Here is an 18,848-nt window from a genome sequence, read left to right as displayed (position 1 = left end):
TTGCAGACAGGATGGATAGGTTCTGCTTAAGCTGTGCCCTCAGTCACACGTGGGAGCAACGTCACAGGCTGTGCCACCCAACCAAGCCCAGCAGGCCGGGAGGAGAGCCTGGGGCCAGCAGGAAGCTGAGAGAAGGCCCTGCTCTAGAACTGAGGGAGTTCCACCAGAAGCAAACTAAGATGGTAACTTAAAGACATTCCCTCTGTGCTCAAAGTTTGACTGAGAAGACTAAGACGGGAGCCTGTCAAAAATCCCAGGAAATATCAGGGAAAAGGTTTTATGCATGTTGGTTGTGACTAGGTACAAGGCTCCTGCGGGAAAAGAGCCTCTGCAGCAGGCTGGCTGGCTGAAGGGGTCTTACTTCTTCCTAGAATAAAGATTACCACTGAAATGCAATTTTATTTTTTATTTTAAAAGGGGGAAATATTTTCCAGAACTCCAAAACCAGTTTCAAAAATACAGATGTGTTGTGGAAACAGGAACGAAACATTTGGGGATTTCTCTCTACAAAAGATATTTCTAAATATTTCTAAGAATGAAAAGTGAAGACAAAATAAGGTCACTTGTTCTCTCGATTCTAAAACTACTTACAAAAATCTTTAAACACTATAGTAATTGGGAAGATATATTTGGGGGTGTCTCTCTACAGAAAAACTATTTTGAAATACTTCTACAAATTTCTAATTTCTAAAACAGAAAACCTAAGCAAATGGGGTTTCTTTTTCTTGGGAGCCCCATGCTGCTGCCTGCCCCCTGGGCTCCCCCAGCCCTCAGGACGCCGCCGGTCACAGCAGCCCCTGCCTGGCTCCTGCCTGCCCACACCGTGGGCATCCATGGCTGCTCCTGGCCATGGAGCTCAGCCAGTGCGGCTGCCAGCTGGGCTGTGCTGCTGCTGCCACCCAAACACTGTGGTGACGGCACCTTCCCTTTATTGCAACAAAAGAAAGGGCCATCACCTAGCCTGGCAGAGAGCGGGGATAACTTCAGTGTTTTTTAGAGGGCGGGACCAGGGGGCTCGGGGGCAGAGGAAGGGACATGTTGGTCTCAGGAGGGGCTGGAGGGTGCTGGGCTGCTGCTGGGGTCTATAGAAGAAGTCGGGACGGGACAGAAGATGATCAAAAAGGAGATGGAAGTAGGTTGGGGATATACATGGAGACAGGAGGTGTCAGTGGGATCTCCAGGAGAAGAGGAGATTTCCTTGTCGATGGCTGTTCTGGAGTCTTCTTCTCAGAACTCTGGACAGGGCTGCGCAGGCTCTTCTAACTGCTGGAGGAGCTGCTCCCGCTGTTTGGGTGTGAGGTGTAGCCGCTGTCTTACAACTCCTGTCCACCGGTGGAACTGTGGAAAGAGGAAGTGGCTGAGGCCCCAGATGCCCATGGCACACAGGGAGCCTCCTGCACAGCAGGGCCCAGAGCTGGCAAGGCTCCCCAGCACGGCTGGAGCTGCTGGCACAACTCGGCCCAGCTGCACAGCTGCCCCTCAAGGCCCCGGCCAGCAGGGCACGGCTCTGGGCAGGGTCCCTGGGCAGGAGCGGGCCTCAGAGCGCCTCTGCCTTTCAAGGGCAATCTTGTCCCTGCTCTTTCTCCTCCCCACTGTGCTTTGCCTCTGCCCAGTGCCCCTGGGGCTGCTCTGGGCCAGGCAGCCTCAGTGGGAGCCAGCACTGGCTGCAGCCCCAGCAGGCCCCCCAGGACAAGGCCCAGCAATGAGGAGGCCAATGAAAGCTCTGGGCAGCAGCAGAACCCTCAGCAGAGTTCTCTGGACAATCATGGACTGGCCACACCTACACTGCAGCCTCACTGGGAATGTTTTCTGTCTGAAGTACAATTTCAAAAGAAGTTGTTTGAGGGAAAGGTGAACTAAACACTCACCCTTTTCTCTTCCAGCAAGTCCAAATTCGAACAGAGCATAAGATGAAGATCAGCTCCAAGAGAAGCAGGCCTGCCAGTAACCCTAACCAGAAGCCTGTTCCCTGACAGAAACCCCCTCCAGGGCCCTTCTGGGAATCAGGAACATGCGCAGTGGTTCCAGCTGCACCTGTGGGAGCAATGGGGAGCGTCAGCCTGTGCTGTGCTGCACTGCTGAGCTGGCAGCACGGTGGATGCGGGCAGGACGTTCTCCGTTTCCCCCAGAGCTGGGGCCTGCAGGCACCTCGCTGCCCCTTGGCACAGGCTGTGCCACCCAACAACGCCCAGCAGGCCGGGAGGAGAGCCCGGGGGCTGTGGAGCTGCTTGGGCAGTGGCTGCTTGGAGGGACACGGGTAAAAGCCATCCCTGAGCAGCCACTGCCAGCCATGGCCCTCCCTGCCCCATGACAGCTCCCCCAACCCCAGGGCACTGAGTCAGGCCCTGTCAGGACCCAGTGCAGCCCCTGCCCAGTTGGGAGCCAAGGCCGGCTCTGGCCCTGGGCTCGCGGCAGGGCTCCCGCTCGGGGCTGCTCCTGTGCCTTGGGCCTCTGGGCACTCAGGGCCAGCTCCAGAGCAGCTGCAGTGGGAGGGACGTTGGTGCACGAGTCCCCTTTCCCCGGGGCTGTGAACGAGCTCCAGAGGCCTCAAGGCCTCCAGAGGCGCCTCCAGCATTGGCTGCTGCTGGGCCGGGCCAGGGTAGGCCCTGGTGGAAAGAGCTGCCGCCACACAGCCCTGCTAAATGGCAGACCGTGGCAGAGCAATTACCTCCTTTGCCTGTGCCCATGTCTGGCATCTCCTCCTTTCCTGCAGCAGGGGCTGCCAGTCGGCCTCTGCTTGCTTGGGGAAACACTCCCTTCTGTCCTGCCTTTTGCTCCATCACTTGAAAAAGGAAAAAGTTCTGCTGGATCAGATGGAACAATTTCTGATTTCTTTTGGTGGCATCTTCAGGACATCATGCTTATCAACAATGGAGATAAAGTTTCAAAACCATCTGGCCTTTTGGGGCTGGGCCAGGACACACCTTCCTCCAACTAGCTGCCAAGCCTGAGCTCAAGGTGTGAGGGGATCGTGCAGGGCGAGGGCACACACATGCATGGCTCTGTCCTGGCACGTGCAGCAATGCCCCCCTGGCCGAGCTTTGGGCTCTGAGCTGGCAGCTCTCCCAGGGGAAAGGCCTTGACCTACCCTCACCATGTCCCAGAGGCTCAATCCTGAACGTGGGTTGGGAAGCCAGATCACCTTCACCAACAGGTTCAGCTGCAAAGAAAGGGAAGACAGAACAGCTCCTGTGACGCTGCAGGAGATCCTCAGGCTGCAGGCAAGGCTCAGCCCCGGGGCACAGCCCTGGCCCCATCCCCTTCCCTCTCTGCTCTCCTCTGTGACTGCACAGACTGCACGGAAGGACACATTGACATTGCACATGGGAGGAGGATGGACAGATAAATGCTCCTTCCTCCCACTGACAGTGATCCTGTGGGATCCCTCAGGGCTCCAGAAGGTAACAGGGCAAAGTTTCCAGAACTGAACCATCTTCAGAGGAACTTAAAGGAAATGCCATATGAGTGAGCTCTTGCCACATAGACACTGATTATTCTGTCAGGAAAGGTACGTTGAGAACATGTCTCCAGCATCTGACATCTTCAAACTACCATTTACCACCATTTCCAAATAATCCAAGTCAGGATCCCAATCTAGAAGGGAGCACAGATGCTACAGAACCATTTCCATGATGTGCTGGGATCCCCTTCTGAATTGGGGAATTGGGCACTGCAAGGGGGTGGGGTAAGGCTGTGGGAGCCTGTGGCTCCTGATCACTCTCCAGACACTTTGCAGTCCCTGTGCAACATCCCTGGAGGGGCAGCTGTAGCAGCCCAAGGCCCTGGGGCTCTCTCGCTGCCACACACGAAACCCTCACTAAATGATTGGGGAAATCTGCAGTGCCACAGCTATTGCTCCTAACCTCTGTCCCGCCCTCCTGTTTGCTCACCTTCCCATGGAACAGCTTCCCCATCCCAAGGGCACGTGGCCAGGCCCTGTCAGGACCCACTGGAGCCTTGCTCTCCCCCTCTGCCCTTTCCCCACCATGTTCACCCCGTGCAGCCGCTCCCAGGTTTCGGGACGTGTCTCCCACGCAGGGAGCCCAGCAGGACAGCTCAGTACACGAGTGCCCTGAGCCTGCTCGGGACAATTCCTCTGGGCTGTGCCCGTCTTGTCTGGGCTGTGCCCGCAGTGCCAAGCAGCAGAGAGGGCAGCTCAAGCCTCAGCAGGGCTCAGGCCCAGAGGCACAGCAATTACCTCCTGTGGCTGTGCCTGGCATCACCCTCCTTCCTGCAGGAAAAGCCGCCTTCCACAGAGCCTCTCTGTCCATCCCTTGAGAAAGGAAGAGGCTTGGTGGGATCAGATGGAATCATTGCTCATCCAGGTGGTTGCCTCTTCAGAAGGCAATACTTGTGCACAACATGGATAAGAATCAGGAAAATCCTGATCCCCACAGGCCTTTGGGGCTTCCTATGGCCCTCCCTCTGCCAAGCAGCCACACCTCAGGATGTGCTCAGACACCAGGAAAATGCAGGGGATCCATGGTGCAGTTTGGGCTGCATGGCAGCTGATGCCAAATGCCTTCCTGCAGAGGCTGGGGAGAAGCTGCAGCCAGGTCAGGCTGGCAAACAGCCCTGCAGGGCGTGGATGCACCAGCAGGGCAGTGAGGCTGCCATGGATCCCTTCCCGCTGTGCCGGGTACGGCGTGTCCCGATGTGCAGCCAAAGCCCCCGGCTGCTGAGCACCAGGACAAGGCTGAGGGAAATGCTCTCACCATTCCCTTTGTGCAGTTCCATCACCATGTTATTTGGCTCATGCGCTTTCTTGTGCCCTGTGGCTTTGTCCTTCCCTCTCAGAGGACCTTAAGAGAAAGTGGTTCCATTTCCTATGAATGGATCCCACAGAAGAAGGGCTCAGCCTGTGGGGTCAGCAGGGACGCATTACTCACCGCTGCGATGGGAGCCTGGCTTCCGTGAAGGAACCAGCAAAGGAACAGGAAATGTCCTCCCTGCAGACACATCTGTAACACAACAGCCACAGAAGCTTCTGTAACCAGGTTCCTGCCAGGTTGTCAACAATTATTCCTTGGTGGGAGAGTGAGAACATACCTGCAGGAGGTTCCAAAGGCTTCAAAACTTTATTCAGCCAATCTAATGGAGAAATCTTCCTAGCAAGCTCATCTAGAACAGAGCAGAGATGAGAACATTTTTCAGGGCATGCAGAGATCCCCGTCTGCCTCTGGAAATGGGCACTGCAAGGGGGTCGGGTAAGGCTGTGGGAGCCAGACGTCAATGGACAAGGCCAAAGCTGCACAGGGGACTGGGGAGCTCTGGGCAGGCTCCTGGTCAATCTGCACCCTCTTTCCATGCCCTGTGCGACACCCTTGGTGGGGCAGCTGAAGCAGCCCAGGGCCCTGTGGGCTCTCATACCCACAGCTGCAACTCTTGTTAAAGCCCTGGGGAAAAGTGCATCAGGCAGTGCCACAGCTGTCCCCCTGTCCCTCTGACTCTCCTGCCCTTTCTCCTGCCTTTCCCACCTTCTTCTATCTCTCCATCCCTCTTTGCCTTGGGACCCCTTCCCCATCCCAAGGGCACATGGCCAAGCCCTCTCAGGACCCACTGGGGCCTTGCTCTCCCCCTCTGCTCTTTCCCCACCATGGGCACCCCGTGCAGCCGCTCCCAGGTTTCAGGACATGTCTCCCACGCAGGGAGCCCAGCAGGACAGCTCAGTACCCGAGTGCCCTGAGCCTGCTCGGGACAATTCCTCTGAGCTGTGCCCGTCTTGTCCGGGCTGTGCCCGCAGTGCCAAGCAGCAGAGAGGGCAGCTCAAGCCTCAGCAGGGCTCAGGCCCAGAGGCACAGCAATTACCTCCTGTGGCTGTGCCTGGCATCGCCTCCCTTCCTGCAGCAGAGGCTGGCACAGAATCTCTGCTTCCTGTGGGAAATGCCGCCTTCAGCACAGCCTCTGCATCCACTTCTGGAGAAAGGAAAAGGAACACTGGATCAGATGGGGCTGTTTCCCATCCGCAAGGGTGCAGCTCAGGAGGCAATGCTTCTCAAAGACATGGATAAGAATCAGGAAAAGGCCCAGGCTCTTGGGATTGGTCCAGAGCACTCCTTTGTGCAAACAACTGTGCGCCTCCTGATCTGCTCAGAGACAGGGAAATTGTAGGGGATGTCAGGGTGTGCATGGCCTGTGGTGCTGTTCGGGCTCCCTGTCAGCTGATGCCCAATGCCTTCCTGCAGAGGCTGGGGAGAAGCTGCAGCCAGGCCAGGCTGGGAAAACAGCTCTGCTAGGAGTGGAAGCAGCAGCGGGGCAGCGAGGCTGCCATGGATCCCTTCCCGCTGTGCCGGGCACGGCGTGTCCAGATGTGCAGCCAAAGGCCCCGGCTGCTGAGCCCCAGGACAAGGCTGAGGGAATGCACCCACCTTGTCCTCCCTGAAGCTCTTCCTTCAGCAGTTGCCACATGACTTCAAATGGCTTCTGGAATTTCCTGGCTGTTGTGTGTTTTGGCTTTACTGTTGGAGGATCTTGACAGAAAGTAGTTCCATTTCCCATGAATGGATGCCACAAATGCAGAGCTCAGCCTGTGGTGCCAGCAGGGACACACTACTCACCCCGGTGATGGGAGCTGGTTTGGTGCTCATTATCCAGCCCAGGAGTTGGTGAAGTTGTCCCTGCAGTCACATCTGTAACTGAACAGCCACAGAAGCTTCTGTCACTGGGTTCTTGCCAGGTTGTCAATGATTACGCCTTGGTGGGACGGTGAGAACGCACCTGCAGAACCCCCAGTGGGCTTCACAATTTCAAACCTCCAGGTTAATGGAGAAGCCTTCCCAGTATCCCAGTCTGGAAGCAAACCAAGATGAGAACAGTTTCCTTTTGTGCCAAGGCTGGCTCTGGCCCTGGGCTCGTGGCAGGGCTCCCGCTCGGGGCTGCTCCTGTGCCTTGGGCCTCTGGGCACTCAGGGCCAGCTCTGGAACAGCTGCAGCGGGCGGGACGTTGGTGCATGAGTCCCCTTTCCCCGGGGCTGTGAACGAGCTCCAAAGGCACCTCCAGCTTTGGCTGCTGCCGGGCCTGTGCAGGGCAGGCCCTGGGGAAGAGCTGCTGCCACACAGCCCTGCCAAGGGCTGAGCCTGGCACAGCAATTACCTTCTGTGCCTGTGCCTGTGTCTGGCATCTCCTCCTTTCCTGTGGCAGGGGCTGGCAACAAAGAGCGACTGCTTCCTTCAGGAAATGCTGCTTTCCACAGAACCTCTATGTCCATCTCTTGAAAAACAAAGGGAGACAGCTGCATCAGAGGGAGCTGTTTGCTATTTGGGCGCTGGCATATATAGGAGGCAATATTTGTTAAAGACCAGGAAAATGGCCAGGTTATTGGGGCTGGGTCAGATCTCTCCCTGCTGTAAACCACCTCCTTTTCCTAATCTGGAGACCAGGATACTGGGGGGAATTTCAGGGTCTGTTGATGTTTGTTTGGCCTGTCAGCTGATGGCCAATGCCTTCCTGCAGAGGCTGGGGAGAAGCTGCAGCCAGGCCAGGCTGGGAAACAGCCCTGCAGGGCGTGGAAGCACCAGCAGGGCAGCGAGGCTGCCATGGATCCCTTCCCGCTGTGCCGGGTTCAGCATGTCCCGATGTGCAGCCAAAGCCCCTGGCTGCTGAGCCCCAGGACAAGGCTGAGGGAAATGCTCTCACCATTCCCTTTGTGCAGTTCCTCCACTATTCGTTTCAAGACGTTGTTTGACTCAAGCGATGTCGTCTCACCTCTAGGTTTGTTCTTCCTTCTCGGAGGACCTTAAGAGAAAGTAGTTCCATTTCCCATGACTGGATGCCACAAAAGCAGGGCTCAGCCTGTGGGGTCAGCAGGGACACACTACTCACCTCTGCGATCGGCGCTGGGGTTGCGTGCAGGAACCAGAAAAGGAGCAGCAAAAGTCCTCCCTGCAGAAGCACCTGTAACTCGACATTCACAGAAGTTTCTGTCACCTGGTCCTGCCAGGTTGTCAATGATTAATCCTTGGTGGGACAGTGAGAACATACCTGCAGGAGGCTCCAAGGGCTTCAAAACTTTATCCAACCAATCTAATGGCGATGCCTTTCCAGCAACCTCATCTAGAACAGAGCAGAGGACAACATTTTTCAGGGCGTGCTGAGATCCCCATCTGCCTCTCAGAAATGGACACTGCAAGGAGGTCGGATAAGGGCATGGGAGCCAGATGTCAATGGACATGGCCAAAGCTGCACTGGGGCCTAGGGAGCTCTGGGCAGGCTCCTGGTAACTCTCTACCCACTTAGCAGGTCCTGTGCAACATCTCTGGAAGGGGCAACGAGAGAAGCCCTGGGCCCTGGGGGCTCCCACTCACACACAGAGGAAATCCTCACTAAAGCCCAGAGGGAAACTACAGCAGGCAGTGCCACAGCTATCCCTGCCTCCCTGTGTCCCTCCTGCCCTCCTTCTGATGGGACACTGCCCAGTTCTCAAGGGCACGTGGCCAGGCCCTGTCATGACCCACTGGAGCTTTGCTCTCCCCCTCTGCAGTATCCATGGTCTCTGGGCTTGTACGAGTCCAAACCCGGCTCACTCAGGACCCAAGCCCACACAGCACCACATGAACGAGATAAAAGACGAAAAGCGCTCCCTGCCACATGCGTCAAAGTGTCCAGTTATTCGTGTGGGACAGATCACCTAGCGCAGGCGACCACCACGGCAGCAAAGAGGGCATGCCTCACCTTCGAGGGGCTTTTATGCGCCAGGATGTGCGGGCGGGGAAAGAGGGCCACGGTCAATGGGAGCGACATCTGAGAGGGGTGGGGTGAGGGACCATCCGTGGGACAGACCATAAGGGATACAGAGACCAGTGGGGGGTGAGGGAGGAACCATGTGGGGGGGAATATACCATCCACGTGCCCAATAACATTTTTTCCCAACACCCAGTGCAACCAACTAAATACCTAGTGCAATACAACACCTCCACCTTTTCTGTTAACCAAAATTAAAGGAAATATGTCAGACTATTTCTACTGCTGATTATGAATTTGTCCACCACTCATGGTTTATGGGCCTGTCAATTTGCTTTAGTTCCACAAACTGAGCGGTTGACTTCTGTGGTACTGGAGACCAAACCATTGATAGCCTTAAAGAGCATGCAATGTAGAATTCCGAATGCTAACATGATTAGGAAAAGAACAAAAAAACCACAAAATTGTCCTCATTATAGAGGTCCACCACCCCAAGAGTCCCCAGTCCTTGAACAATCCGCTGAACCAGTCCTTGGATTAACTTCTCGGAGAGCTGCATGGACGTTAGGTGCTGGCTGAGGAACGATCCACGCAGCTCTGAGACTGCTCAGCATGAACAGGATGACAGCTCGGACAGGGCTCATCATGAGGTTAGGTAGGAGGTAGATTTTCTGTGCTACAAAGGAAATCAAACATTTTTGTAAAAACAAAACCAAACACATACAAGTTCATGGGTCTGCCGGAATGCAGCTAACTCTCTTAGGAAGACTCTTCCTTCTTTTTCCGGCGGCGTCTTCTCTGGGAAGCGTCAGCTGCTTGTTTCTTATCCCTGTCTGCTGGAGCTGGATTTTTGGGGACGAAAGGTTTTACCCACTCCTGCAGTATCCATCGAGGGCCTGAGGGGGTGGATACACACGCGTAACCACACCCCCAGGCGATGAGCTCATAAGGACCCTTGGTTTCTCAAGTTTCTGGGTCCTTAATGAGAACTGGTGGACGCTGTGACAACTTAAACCGGTTATTATTGAAATGACATTACTGGAGGATTCATGTTTTCAAATGAACAATTCAGAAAATTAATGGTAAATAGGGCTTTGCAGAGCTTTTGTTGTGGAGTCATCCACGCTGCAGAGTTGCTCTGCCTAGCCAGGACCTCTTTGAGTGTGTGGTGGGCACACTCGATCACAGCTTGACCTGTGGGGGAGTGGGGAATGCCTGCTTTATGCTCCACTCCCCACTGCTGGACAAACTCTAGGAACTCCTTGGAGGCACACGCTGGGCCATTGTCAGTTTTAATTTCCCTAGGGAACCCCAATACTGAAAAGGCTTGCAGCAAGTGTTGTTTGGCATGCGCAGCCCTTTCCCCTGTATGGGCAGAGGCATAAACTGCACCTGAGTATGCGTCTATACTGATGTGTACATATTTCATACGACCGAAACTGGGAATGTGTGTGATGTCTGTCTGCCACATTTCACAGCTCCCAAGGCCTGGGGGGTTAACCCCAACACCCAGGGATGGCACTGCCTGAAGCTGGCAATTGGGACAGGTGGCCACAATGGCTCGAGCCTGACTGCGTGTTAACTGGAACTGACGGAGTAGACGTGGAACATTTTGATGGTATTGCTGGTGACTTAGCTTTGCCTGTTGAAAGATGTCTGGAAGGCGTGCCATTTCTGCTGGAGCGGCAAGGGAATCTGCCTTGCGATTACCTTCGGCGATCTCGCCTGGCAGATCGGTGTGCAACCTCACGTGCATCACATAGAAAGGGTGCTCCCGCTGCGAAACCAAATGAATTAGTCTTGAGAGCAACCTGTGGAGATGCCCATCCTCGATCTCTTTGAGGACTGCCGGCTCCGCCCTGGACACCACCCCTGCCACATAGGCTGAATCGGTAACCAAATTAATTGGCTCCGAAAACTTCTCAGAGGCTCTTATGAGTGCAGCTAGCTTAGCAATCTGGGGCGACCCTTCCACCAACTCAACATCAGCTTCCCAAAGCTGGGTCTGGGGATTTCTCCAAGTCATCACCGACTTGTGGGATGTTCTGGACGCATCAGTGTACACTGTAAGCGCCTTGATTGGCCTAAGACTCCTTTTCTCAGGAGCAATGAGGTGTAATTCCTCATTGAACAGTTTGTGTGACGGGGCTTGGACTGATACCTGTCCAGTGTAGGTGTCCAGGGATAGCTGGAGACTGGCATTGCTCTGGAACAGGTCCTCGAACCTCTTTATGGTTAACCTCTCGGGAGAGCTCTTTCCCTCCTTAGAAAGGTGGACTGGAAGGTGAATACACTCAAAGGCACAACCGGCCCGCTCACGCAGTCTTAGCCTGGCCTTCCAGACTAGCTGAGCTATTGGCTCCTGTGGCTGTGTGATGGTTCTGGATCGCTGATAGGAGACGAAAACTCACTCTATGATTAGAAGTGGATCTTTTCGTCCTTCAAACCATTGGAATATCAGCCCGTGTATGTGTGGTAACTTGCCCAAAACAATGAACTCAAAAGACAGCTGGGGCTTATAGCGATGAGCCTGCCTCTCAGCCAAAGCCTCCTGCATTTTTTGGAAGGCAGTTTTTGCCTCTGGGGTCAGCTAGCTCCCTGGGAGAGGCTAGCTCTCTCTCCCTTCAGTAAATTAAGAAGGGGAGCTAGGTCCCTGTTAGTGAGACCTAGCCAATGCCTGACCCAGTTCAAAGACCCACAGAAGGAATGGAGATCTGCCAGGGTTTTGGGATCAGTCTTAATTCCTAATTTTTGCTGAACAATGGTCTGCACCGTGATTTGCAAGCCCAGGTAATTCCAAGGTGGCATTCTCTGAACCTTGTCTTCCTGCAGTTGGAATCCAGCAGAGGTTAAAACTTTAACCACTAGGTCAAGCGTGTCTTGGAGCATTATGTCATCGGGGGCACACACAAGCACATCATCCATGTAGTGTACGATTGCCTCCTTTATCTGGGCGCACACTGGGGACAGCAATGAAGCCACGTACCCCTGGCAGAAGGATGGACTGCATTTCATCCCCTGAGGTAATACTCTCCAGTGGTAGCGCTTCATTGGGGCTTTTCGGTTGGTGGTGGGAACTGAGAAGGCAAACCGTGGTGCGTCCTCCGGGTGTAGGGGGATATGGAAGAAACAGTCCTTGATGTCTAGGACAGACAATTGCCAATTTTGGGGGAACATTGTTGGGGAGGGCATCCCTGGTTGGAGAGACCCCATGTCCACAGTTCTTTTGTTTATTTCTCTTAAATCATGAAGGAGCCACCACTTATCCTTCCCTGGCTTTTTTATTACAAAGACCGAGGAATTCCTAGATGTCTCTTCAATGTGTCCTTTAGCCAATTGTTCTGCTACAAGCTCCTTGAGCGCCGCTGTCTTTTCATTACTGAGTGGCCACTGTCTTACCCAGACTGGGTCATCTTTCAGCCATGTTAACTTGTGGCTGGGGTGCTCTACAGTGGCTGCTATTAAAAATCCTGGGGTGTTTTAGGGATGACCAATTTGACCCTCTACTGGGATATGGTGTCTCTACCCCACAAGGGAGCTTTGTAATTAGTAGCAAATGGACGGACACTGGCCAATTTTCCATCTGGTCCCTCAATTTGCACAATGCTCTTTGATATCTTTGCCAATGTGACTCCTCCTACACCTTGGATTTGACCAGCCACGGGTTGCAAATCCCAATGTGACGGCCACAACCTTTCAGGTATGATTGTCGTCACATCTGCCCCTGTGCCAAGCAACCCTTCCACAGGGAGGTGTTCTGTTCCACGCATTAGGTTGCATCCCATAATGGGTTTGTCCTCGCCAACCACTTCTGCCCAGTATACACCTGGTGCCTTGTCATCTACTGAAATTTCTGCTGGAACAGGAATGGCCTGGGCGATGATTTGCCCCTTGGCCAAAGAGAAGGGTGGCTGTGGACAGCGCGCCAGGAGAATGAGGTTGGGTGTGTCCCCTTTGATGGTCATGGGAGCCACCTCAATCTCCGTGGGTGTGTGTGCAGTGTCCCCAATAACAAAGTACTCACCGTCCAATCTTGTGCGATCTTTTGTCAAGTTCTGCAAGTCCTGTGGCAGGTCCACTCCAATGACTGTCCACTGGGTAGACCTGAAAGCAAAAGCTTTGGCGGTCACAAGCTTGAAACGCTTGTGAGACCACCAGATTTTATCCTGTAAATGGTTATTTTGTGTTCCCACACCCTGCTTCCCTTCCTCCCCCTTTTCTTTTTTGAGGGAGGTTTCTCCTTCAGGGAAGCCCGCTGCATTTATGTCGTGGCGCTGGGCGGGTGGGCGCTGGCATCGGGGTTTTTTGGTGTGGAGGGTGTCTTTAGTTGCTGGTTTTGGGGGCAGTCCTGTGCAAAGTGTCCTGTTATTTTGCATATGAAGCAAATGACATGTTGAAGTTGTTCTGGTGAAATCTGTTGCCTCCTCCCTGGAGATACAGCTGCCACTGTTTCTAGGTCTGTCGGCCTTGACCATGCGCGGGTTTCAAAATGGCGAACAGCAGCTGCTGCACCCCCACCACCACGTGGCCGCCGCGTGGGGGCTGGAGCGGGTCCGCGCCACTCAGCGGGGTCTGCCGCTGCCCCGGCGCATCCGCTACCGGCAAAAAACAACCCCCCAAACAGCGCACAGGGACCGGCGGAGGGCCGGAGCCGCCCCGCCCAGGCTGCCGCACGGAGAAGCGCAATCCCTTCAGCGCCCAATTTTTCCTGCACCGGGAGTGCACCTGTGAAAAATGCATGTATTTTATGATTGGCTTTTCGCTAATATTAAAATGAATATTATATGTGTTCTGTTAGAAAATAATGCTGTACTAATTTTCTTAAGTACCGTGTAAAATATGGTTTTAGGTTATAAAAATTGTTAAAATAGAAACGATGCTATGTAGGATGCCTTGTTTAAAAGAAAGGGCTTGCAGCGAGAAAGCAGCCACAGGACACCTAGATCTTTCAGAGAAAATGAATTTATTGCCTTCTTATCAGAAGAAACAAACTTCTTCCCTCCTTGGAGGCGCTGTTAGGATTAGAAGGAAGAAGTTGACACTGACCAGACAGAATCCTGTATTTGAATGGAATTTATGCATCATGTATGAAGTGTATGAATATGCAACAGGCTATTATTCTTAAGGGTTAATCCTTTGTTAACGGGTGTCCTTTTTCGGGCTCCTGAGGCCCAGAAAGAGGTACCCAGACGTCCATAACTCTTTGTTTTTATTGTCTCATATTGTCTTAATTCAATTTGTCCAAATTGTTATTACTCTAATTGTGTTACTATTTTTATAACTATTTTATTACTATTAAACTTTTAAAAATTTTAAAAACAAGTGATTGGCGTTTTTCACAATTTTGGTAGCAGAGGATGGTTACTAACACCTCGCTGACGGTGCTTTAGGAGAGTCAGAGTGGGGAAGGCGCGCCCTGCCCTCTTTGGCAGCCTCGCTCTGTTTCCCCTGAAGTGACCGACAGACGCAGGTTACGATCTGTGGACAAAAGGAGGCAATAAAACAAAGACAAGGGAAAAAGGCTCCCTACAACCGCGGCAATTGGCCCCCTAAGAGTAGTAGTGCGCACGAAGAACCCGGGAAGGAAAAAGGATTGGTAAGTACTTCTGGGGTGGCAGGTACGGGGGATGAATGTGTGTGAATGAGAGACGGGCTGCTTGTCCCAGACCTGCACAGTGAGTGTGGGGTCTCCCATGCTGCGTTTTCGTCTTTTCGCGAGAAAAGCGGCCAGTAAAGAGACAAAGCGAGTGATAAGAGAGTGAAAGAATCCCCGGGGGTAACTGGGACTGGGTCTCAGGGAGGGGTTGGACCCCTCGGAGGTAGGGAGCAAGGTTTCCTAGCCCAATCCACTAGGAAACGGGACAGGAGGGGCCCCTAAAACCTGCTGGGTTGAGGGATTTATATTCTAAGAGCATCCAAGTGCAGGGTTGAGCAGAATTCTGTCGGAGTGAGGATATGCCCAAGAATACTCAGGGTGGGACAACACAGCTAGAATGGGGGATGAAATTTTTCCCCAACAAGATCCAGGGTTGAACAACACAGACTGATTGAGGGATGAAAAAAATGCCCAAGAACATCCAGGGTTGGACAACACAGCAAAACAAATTAAATGCCCAAGAGCATCGGTAGTTGTACCACACCGCTGGGTTGAGGGACAGAAAATGCCCAAGAGCATCTGGGGTTGAACAACACAGCTGGATTGAGGGGAAAAATACTCAAGAGCATCTGGGGTTGAATAACACAGCGGGGTTGAGGGATATCCAATAGCACCGGGACTGGCCAGTAACACCTAAACTTGTAATAGGTGATGTGAAAGTAAAAGGTACCTTATTGTTGTTTTGTGGTGTGTGAGAGTGAGACACAGAGTCAGCCTCAACTTCCCGGGCAGGTGGGAAGGGGGAGGCAGTGGAAAGAGGAGTGAGTGACCGGCACACCAGGCTGTAGCTCCCGGGTAGGTGGGGGCTTCTGGGCCGAAGAGGAGTGAGTGACCTGCGAACCAAGCTAGCGTTCCCTGGGCGTGTGAGGGGCCGTAGCTGAAGAGTGTGGAAGACACGCAGACAGCCTCACAGGTGAACGGACACCAGACGCAGCAGAGTAAGGCCCTTCTCGGGGGCCTGGTGACACTGAGACCTGGAGGTAAACCCCAGAGCAAAAGAGGGGGCCACAAGGACCTGTGATTTCCTAGCAATAAGGATCCACTTTGTGTCTTGAGAGTGTGAAGGAATGCGTGAAAGTGAATGAGAAATAAAAGTGAGTGAACGTAGACGAATGAAAGTATAGGTAATGTCGATTGTGCATTTTAAGCCTTACCATATCTCCTTGGAGGGAGGTGGATTGTATTGAAAAGCAGTGTGAGAAAAATGGGGGGTTTTTTTGGGTGTAAGTTGTTGAAAGAAAAGTGGTATTTAAGTTGTTAGTAAAAAGTGAAAAAGGGAAGCAGGAGACGAATAGATAGAAAATTGAAAAACGAGACAGAAATCCAGTAAGGTAGATACCACAAAAAGAAAAGCAGAAAAAAATTACCAACAGAAATACCCCAAGATAGCACTTTGGGGGTTATGTTAACAAACAGAAATACAACTCCTTGCAAAATATAGGGTATGCAGAAGTTGATGAGAAAAAAAAAAAACAAAACATGCAAACTTGTGAATTATATACTTAAAAAGAGCATTAGAAAATTTAACACAAAAGAAAGGAGTCAGATATTGATTCAAGGTATGCCTTTAGAGTAGCACATACCTTAAGAGAAATTTAAAACGGGAGATAACTTAATTAAAGAAGAAAAAGATTAGTACATGAGAAACTTATTTTCGAGGTTTGTCTGTCCCAGTCCGTGTGTCCCAGCCCGTCTGTCCCAGTCCGGCCGCCTGGCCCGCGGCCGCTCCGCAGTTCGTGCAGGGGGTGGGGGTCTGTCCTGCCCTGTGCACCGTGGTCACCGCGCTGACCGCACCGAGGGGAGTCCCGTCTGTCCCATCCCCGGCTGCCCTGACTCTGTCGGCTCCCGCCGCTGCAGCCGGGGTCAGTCCCGGCTTTGTCTCTGCCAGATCAGCCACCATCAGCCGTGTGGGGGCCATTCCCGCTCCAGCTCGGCCTGCACCGGAACAGCCCCTGGGGAGATCCCGGCTGCAGACCCCGCCTTTGGAGCCCCCAGACCCTGAGCTGTGCCGACCCCCTCGGGCCATGCCGGCTGCCGACCCCGCCTTTGGAAGCCCCAGACCCTGAGCTGTGCCGACCCCCTCGGGCCATGCCGGCTGCCGACCCCGCCTTTGGAGGACCGAGACTCAGAGTCACGCCGAGTGTCCCCGTCATGCCCTGGGCCCCGTTCCCTTGGTAACCACAGCTCCGGCTGCTCAGGGGAACTTTCTAAAATAATCACTTTATCGAAACACTAAAAGTTCAGTTAGAAGAAAGCCCTCTCCTGATTCTTCCTAGAAATACGGGAGAAAGGCTATAGAAGATAAAAATCCAAAAAGAATGAGATAAAGAGATTGGTCTATTTCCATTAAGAGAGGTTCTCATAGGGGGGGACAGATCAGAGTTTGTAAATGCTCCTTTGACTTCGTCTGAGGTCTGAAATGTTAAGAAATAAATAAAAGGGATATTTGGAGAATCCCATAGGCATAGCTGAACAATTAGACCAACTTTTAGGTCCAAACGTTTATACTTGAGAAGAGATGCGGTTGGTAATGAAAATAATATTTTTCTCAGGAAGAAAAGCAATTAATGAGAGCAACTGAAATAAAAGCTTAAGAAAAAGATAATCTGCGGAGACCCCCAGAGAAGACAAAATGCCAACTGTACCTCCTGAGTGGGGTTAAAATAATGAGGAGGGGAGTAAACACATGAATTGTTATCAGAATTACATAACCAAGAGAATAAATGAGACGGCATATCAAAGGCGAAATGCCAAAACAAAAGGTTTTTGAAGGGCAGCTTTTAAAGGGGAAAGAAGAAACTCCAACTAAATAGATAAACAAACTTGAGAGAAAAAGGAAAATGGTCCTAAGTAAGCAGAAGATCTGAAAATCTTTAAAGAAATGGGCACATAAAAATAATGAAGTCATAGGTTCTAATTTTTTTGGGGACAAATACCATCTGGAGCCTATGATAACTTTAAAAGTGGGAGAATTGGAATTTGTAATAGACACAGGGGCAAAGAGAACCTGCCTGTTAATTGCTCCAAAAGGTTTTAGTGTAAGCAAACATACAGTGAAAGTAACAGGGGCAAAAAGAGAAAGTTTTACATTTCTAGTCATTAAAGATGTGGTAATTGAAGGAAGAAACTAAAATTTAGATGGGAGATGTGTTATTGGTCCCAGGGGCAGGTACCAATTTATTGGGAAGAGTCTTACAAGTGCAATCCAGAATAAGAGTTATATCAGAAAATAGGAAAATGACAGGTAGAGTTTTGAAATTAGGCCAAGAGGATGAAGGAAAAAAAAATCAACATAGAAGTTTGGGCAGAAGAAAGAAATAGGGGAAGATTAAATATCGACCCCATAAAGGTTACAACTGAGAGAGAAGAAAGAGAGAAGTTGAAGTAGAGAGGTAGTTGAGAAAGTCTGAGATGTTAGAATGTGAAGTGATGACATCTTGGTGCTAGAAGAGAGTAGAAGTGTGAATGAAGGTTTTTGCATGAAAAGAGAGAACTATCTTAACACATGGTTGTTAGGAGGTTATTCAATGCCACACTGGGGTCCGGAAAAGCCTTAGCAGAACAGGCCCTGCTTGAAAGGAAAAGAGGGTAAGTTGACGAGAGAAAGAAAAAGAATGTCAGGAGCACCTGGGGACGCCGAGTTTGGGGCTGTCAAGGCTGGGAGGTGTCTGAGCGCTCCCTACGAGCGGCGGGGTCTCGGGGGCTGCGGCAGGGACCGATCCATGGAGGTGCCCCGGGCGGTGCTGCAGCAGAGGACACAGGTTTGCGGCCAGGAGCGGGCTGGCTCCGGGGCGGAACTGCCGGGGGGGCTCCCAGACTGTCGGGGTCCCGAGCCCAGGATGGCAGCGTGGGCCCGGCAAGGGGGCCGAGAGAGAGAAGGGGAGAGACAGAGAGAGGGCAAAAGAGACCCAAGGCAGATCCCCAGGGTCCCCATGCCCGGGGCTGCTCTCCCCGGCTCCGGCCCTGCAGCCAAGGGGCAGCACCGGGGCAAGGGCCAAGAACAGCATTGACAGCAGGGCTGTGAAGAGAGGGCGAGAGGGGCTAGCACTGAAAGACAAAAATCAAAGCAAAGATTGATGACTCTCCAAACCTCACAAAGCGGTTTGTTTTTCTTAAGTAAGAAGTTTTTTGGTTTTTTTTTTTTTTTTCTTTTGTGTGTTTTGTTTGCTGTTAACGAGAAGGTTTTTTTCCTGAAGAAGAAGAGGCGGCTGTAGAAAAAGCTTTTAGCTAAACCCAGAAAGTTTAGAAGGAAAGCGAATAGTAAGAGTTAATGCAGTATTATCTTTCTTTTATTACTATGCTATTAAGAAGTCCTTTCCAGGTACTAGTGAAGCAACGATCAGAATCACAGAAAGAAGGTGAATTTCATGCCAGCAGAATCAAGACTTGTCAAGAAACCTGAAAAATGGACTATCACATTTAAACCGGGTGATACCGAACTGACTTTCCAGTGGGGACTGAGTGGTAATAGTTTGAGAAAACCCAAATGATACAAGAAAAGTACAAAGAATAA

General features: G+C 52.1%; 1 protein-coding gene across 1 annotated transcript; it reads right to left on the bottom strand.

The window, feature by feature from the left end:
- Positions 1-498: 498 nt before the first annotated feature.
- On the bottom strand, positions 499-18,360 carry LOC141726592 (uncharacterized). The gene is made up of 18 exons (XM_074531545.1): positions 17,963-18,360; positions 12,704-12,783; positions 7,981-8,052; positions 7,822-7,893; positions 7,636-7,734; positions 7,093-7,209; positions 6,718-6,789; positions 6,558-6,635; positions 6,369-6,470; positions 5,809-5,916; positions 5,050-5,121; positions 4,890-4,961; positions 4,716-4,802; positions 4,199-4,273; positions 3,089-3,160; positions 2,669-2,782; positions 1,869-2,034; positions 499-1,338 (listed from the first exon to the last, which is right to left on the bottom strand). Exons 1-18 carry the CDS (start codon positions 18,340-18,342, stop codon positions 1,314-1,316), a joined length of 1,863 nt encoding a protein of 620 aa, XP_074387646.1. The 5' UTR covers positions 18,343-18,360; the 3' UTR covers positions 499-1,313.
- Positions 18,361-18,848: the final 488 nt, after the last annotated feature.

The sequence above is a fragment of the Zonotrichia albicollis genome, chromosome 36 (genome assembly GCF_047830755.1).
Source record: "Zonotrichia albicollis isolate bZonAlb1 chromosome 36, bZonAlb1.hap1, whole genome shotgun sequence".
NCBI lineage: Eukaryota > Metazoa > Chordata > Aves > Passeriformes > Passerellidae > Zonotrichia > Zonotrichia albicollis.
This window is presented reverse-complemented; position numbering and strand designations above follow the sequence as displayed.

Coding starts and splice junctions, on each gene's coding strand:
- LOC141726592 (XM_074531545.1), bottom strand. CDS start 18,342: ATGCTGTTCTTGGCCCTTGCCCCGGTGCTGCCCCTTGGCTGCAGGGCC. Junction 7,735..7,821: donor CCCCAGCGCCGATCGCAGAG/GTGAGTAGTGTG, acceptor CTTTCTCTTAAG/GTCCTCCGAGAAGGAAGAAC. Junction 2,035..2,668: donor CATGGGCACAGGCAAAGGAG/GTAATTGCTCTG, acceptor TTGCTCCCACAG/GTGCAGCTGGAACCACTGCG.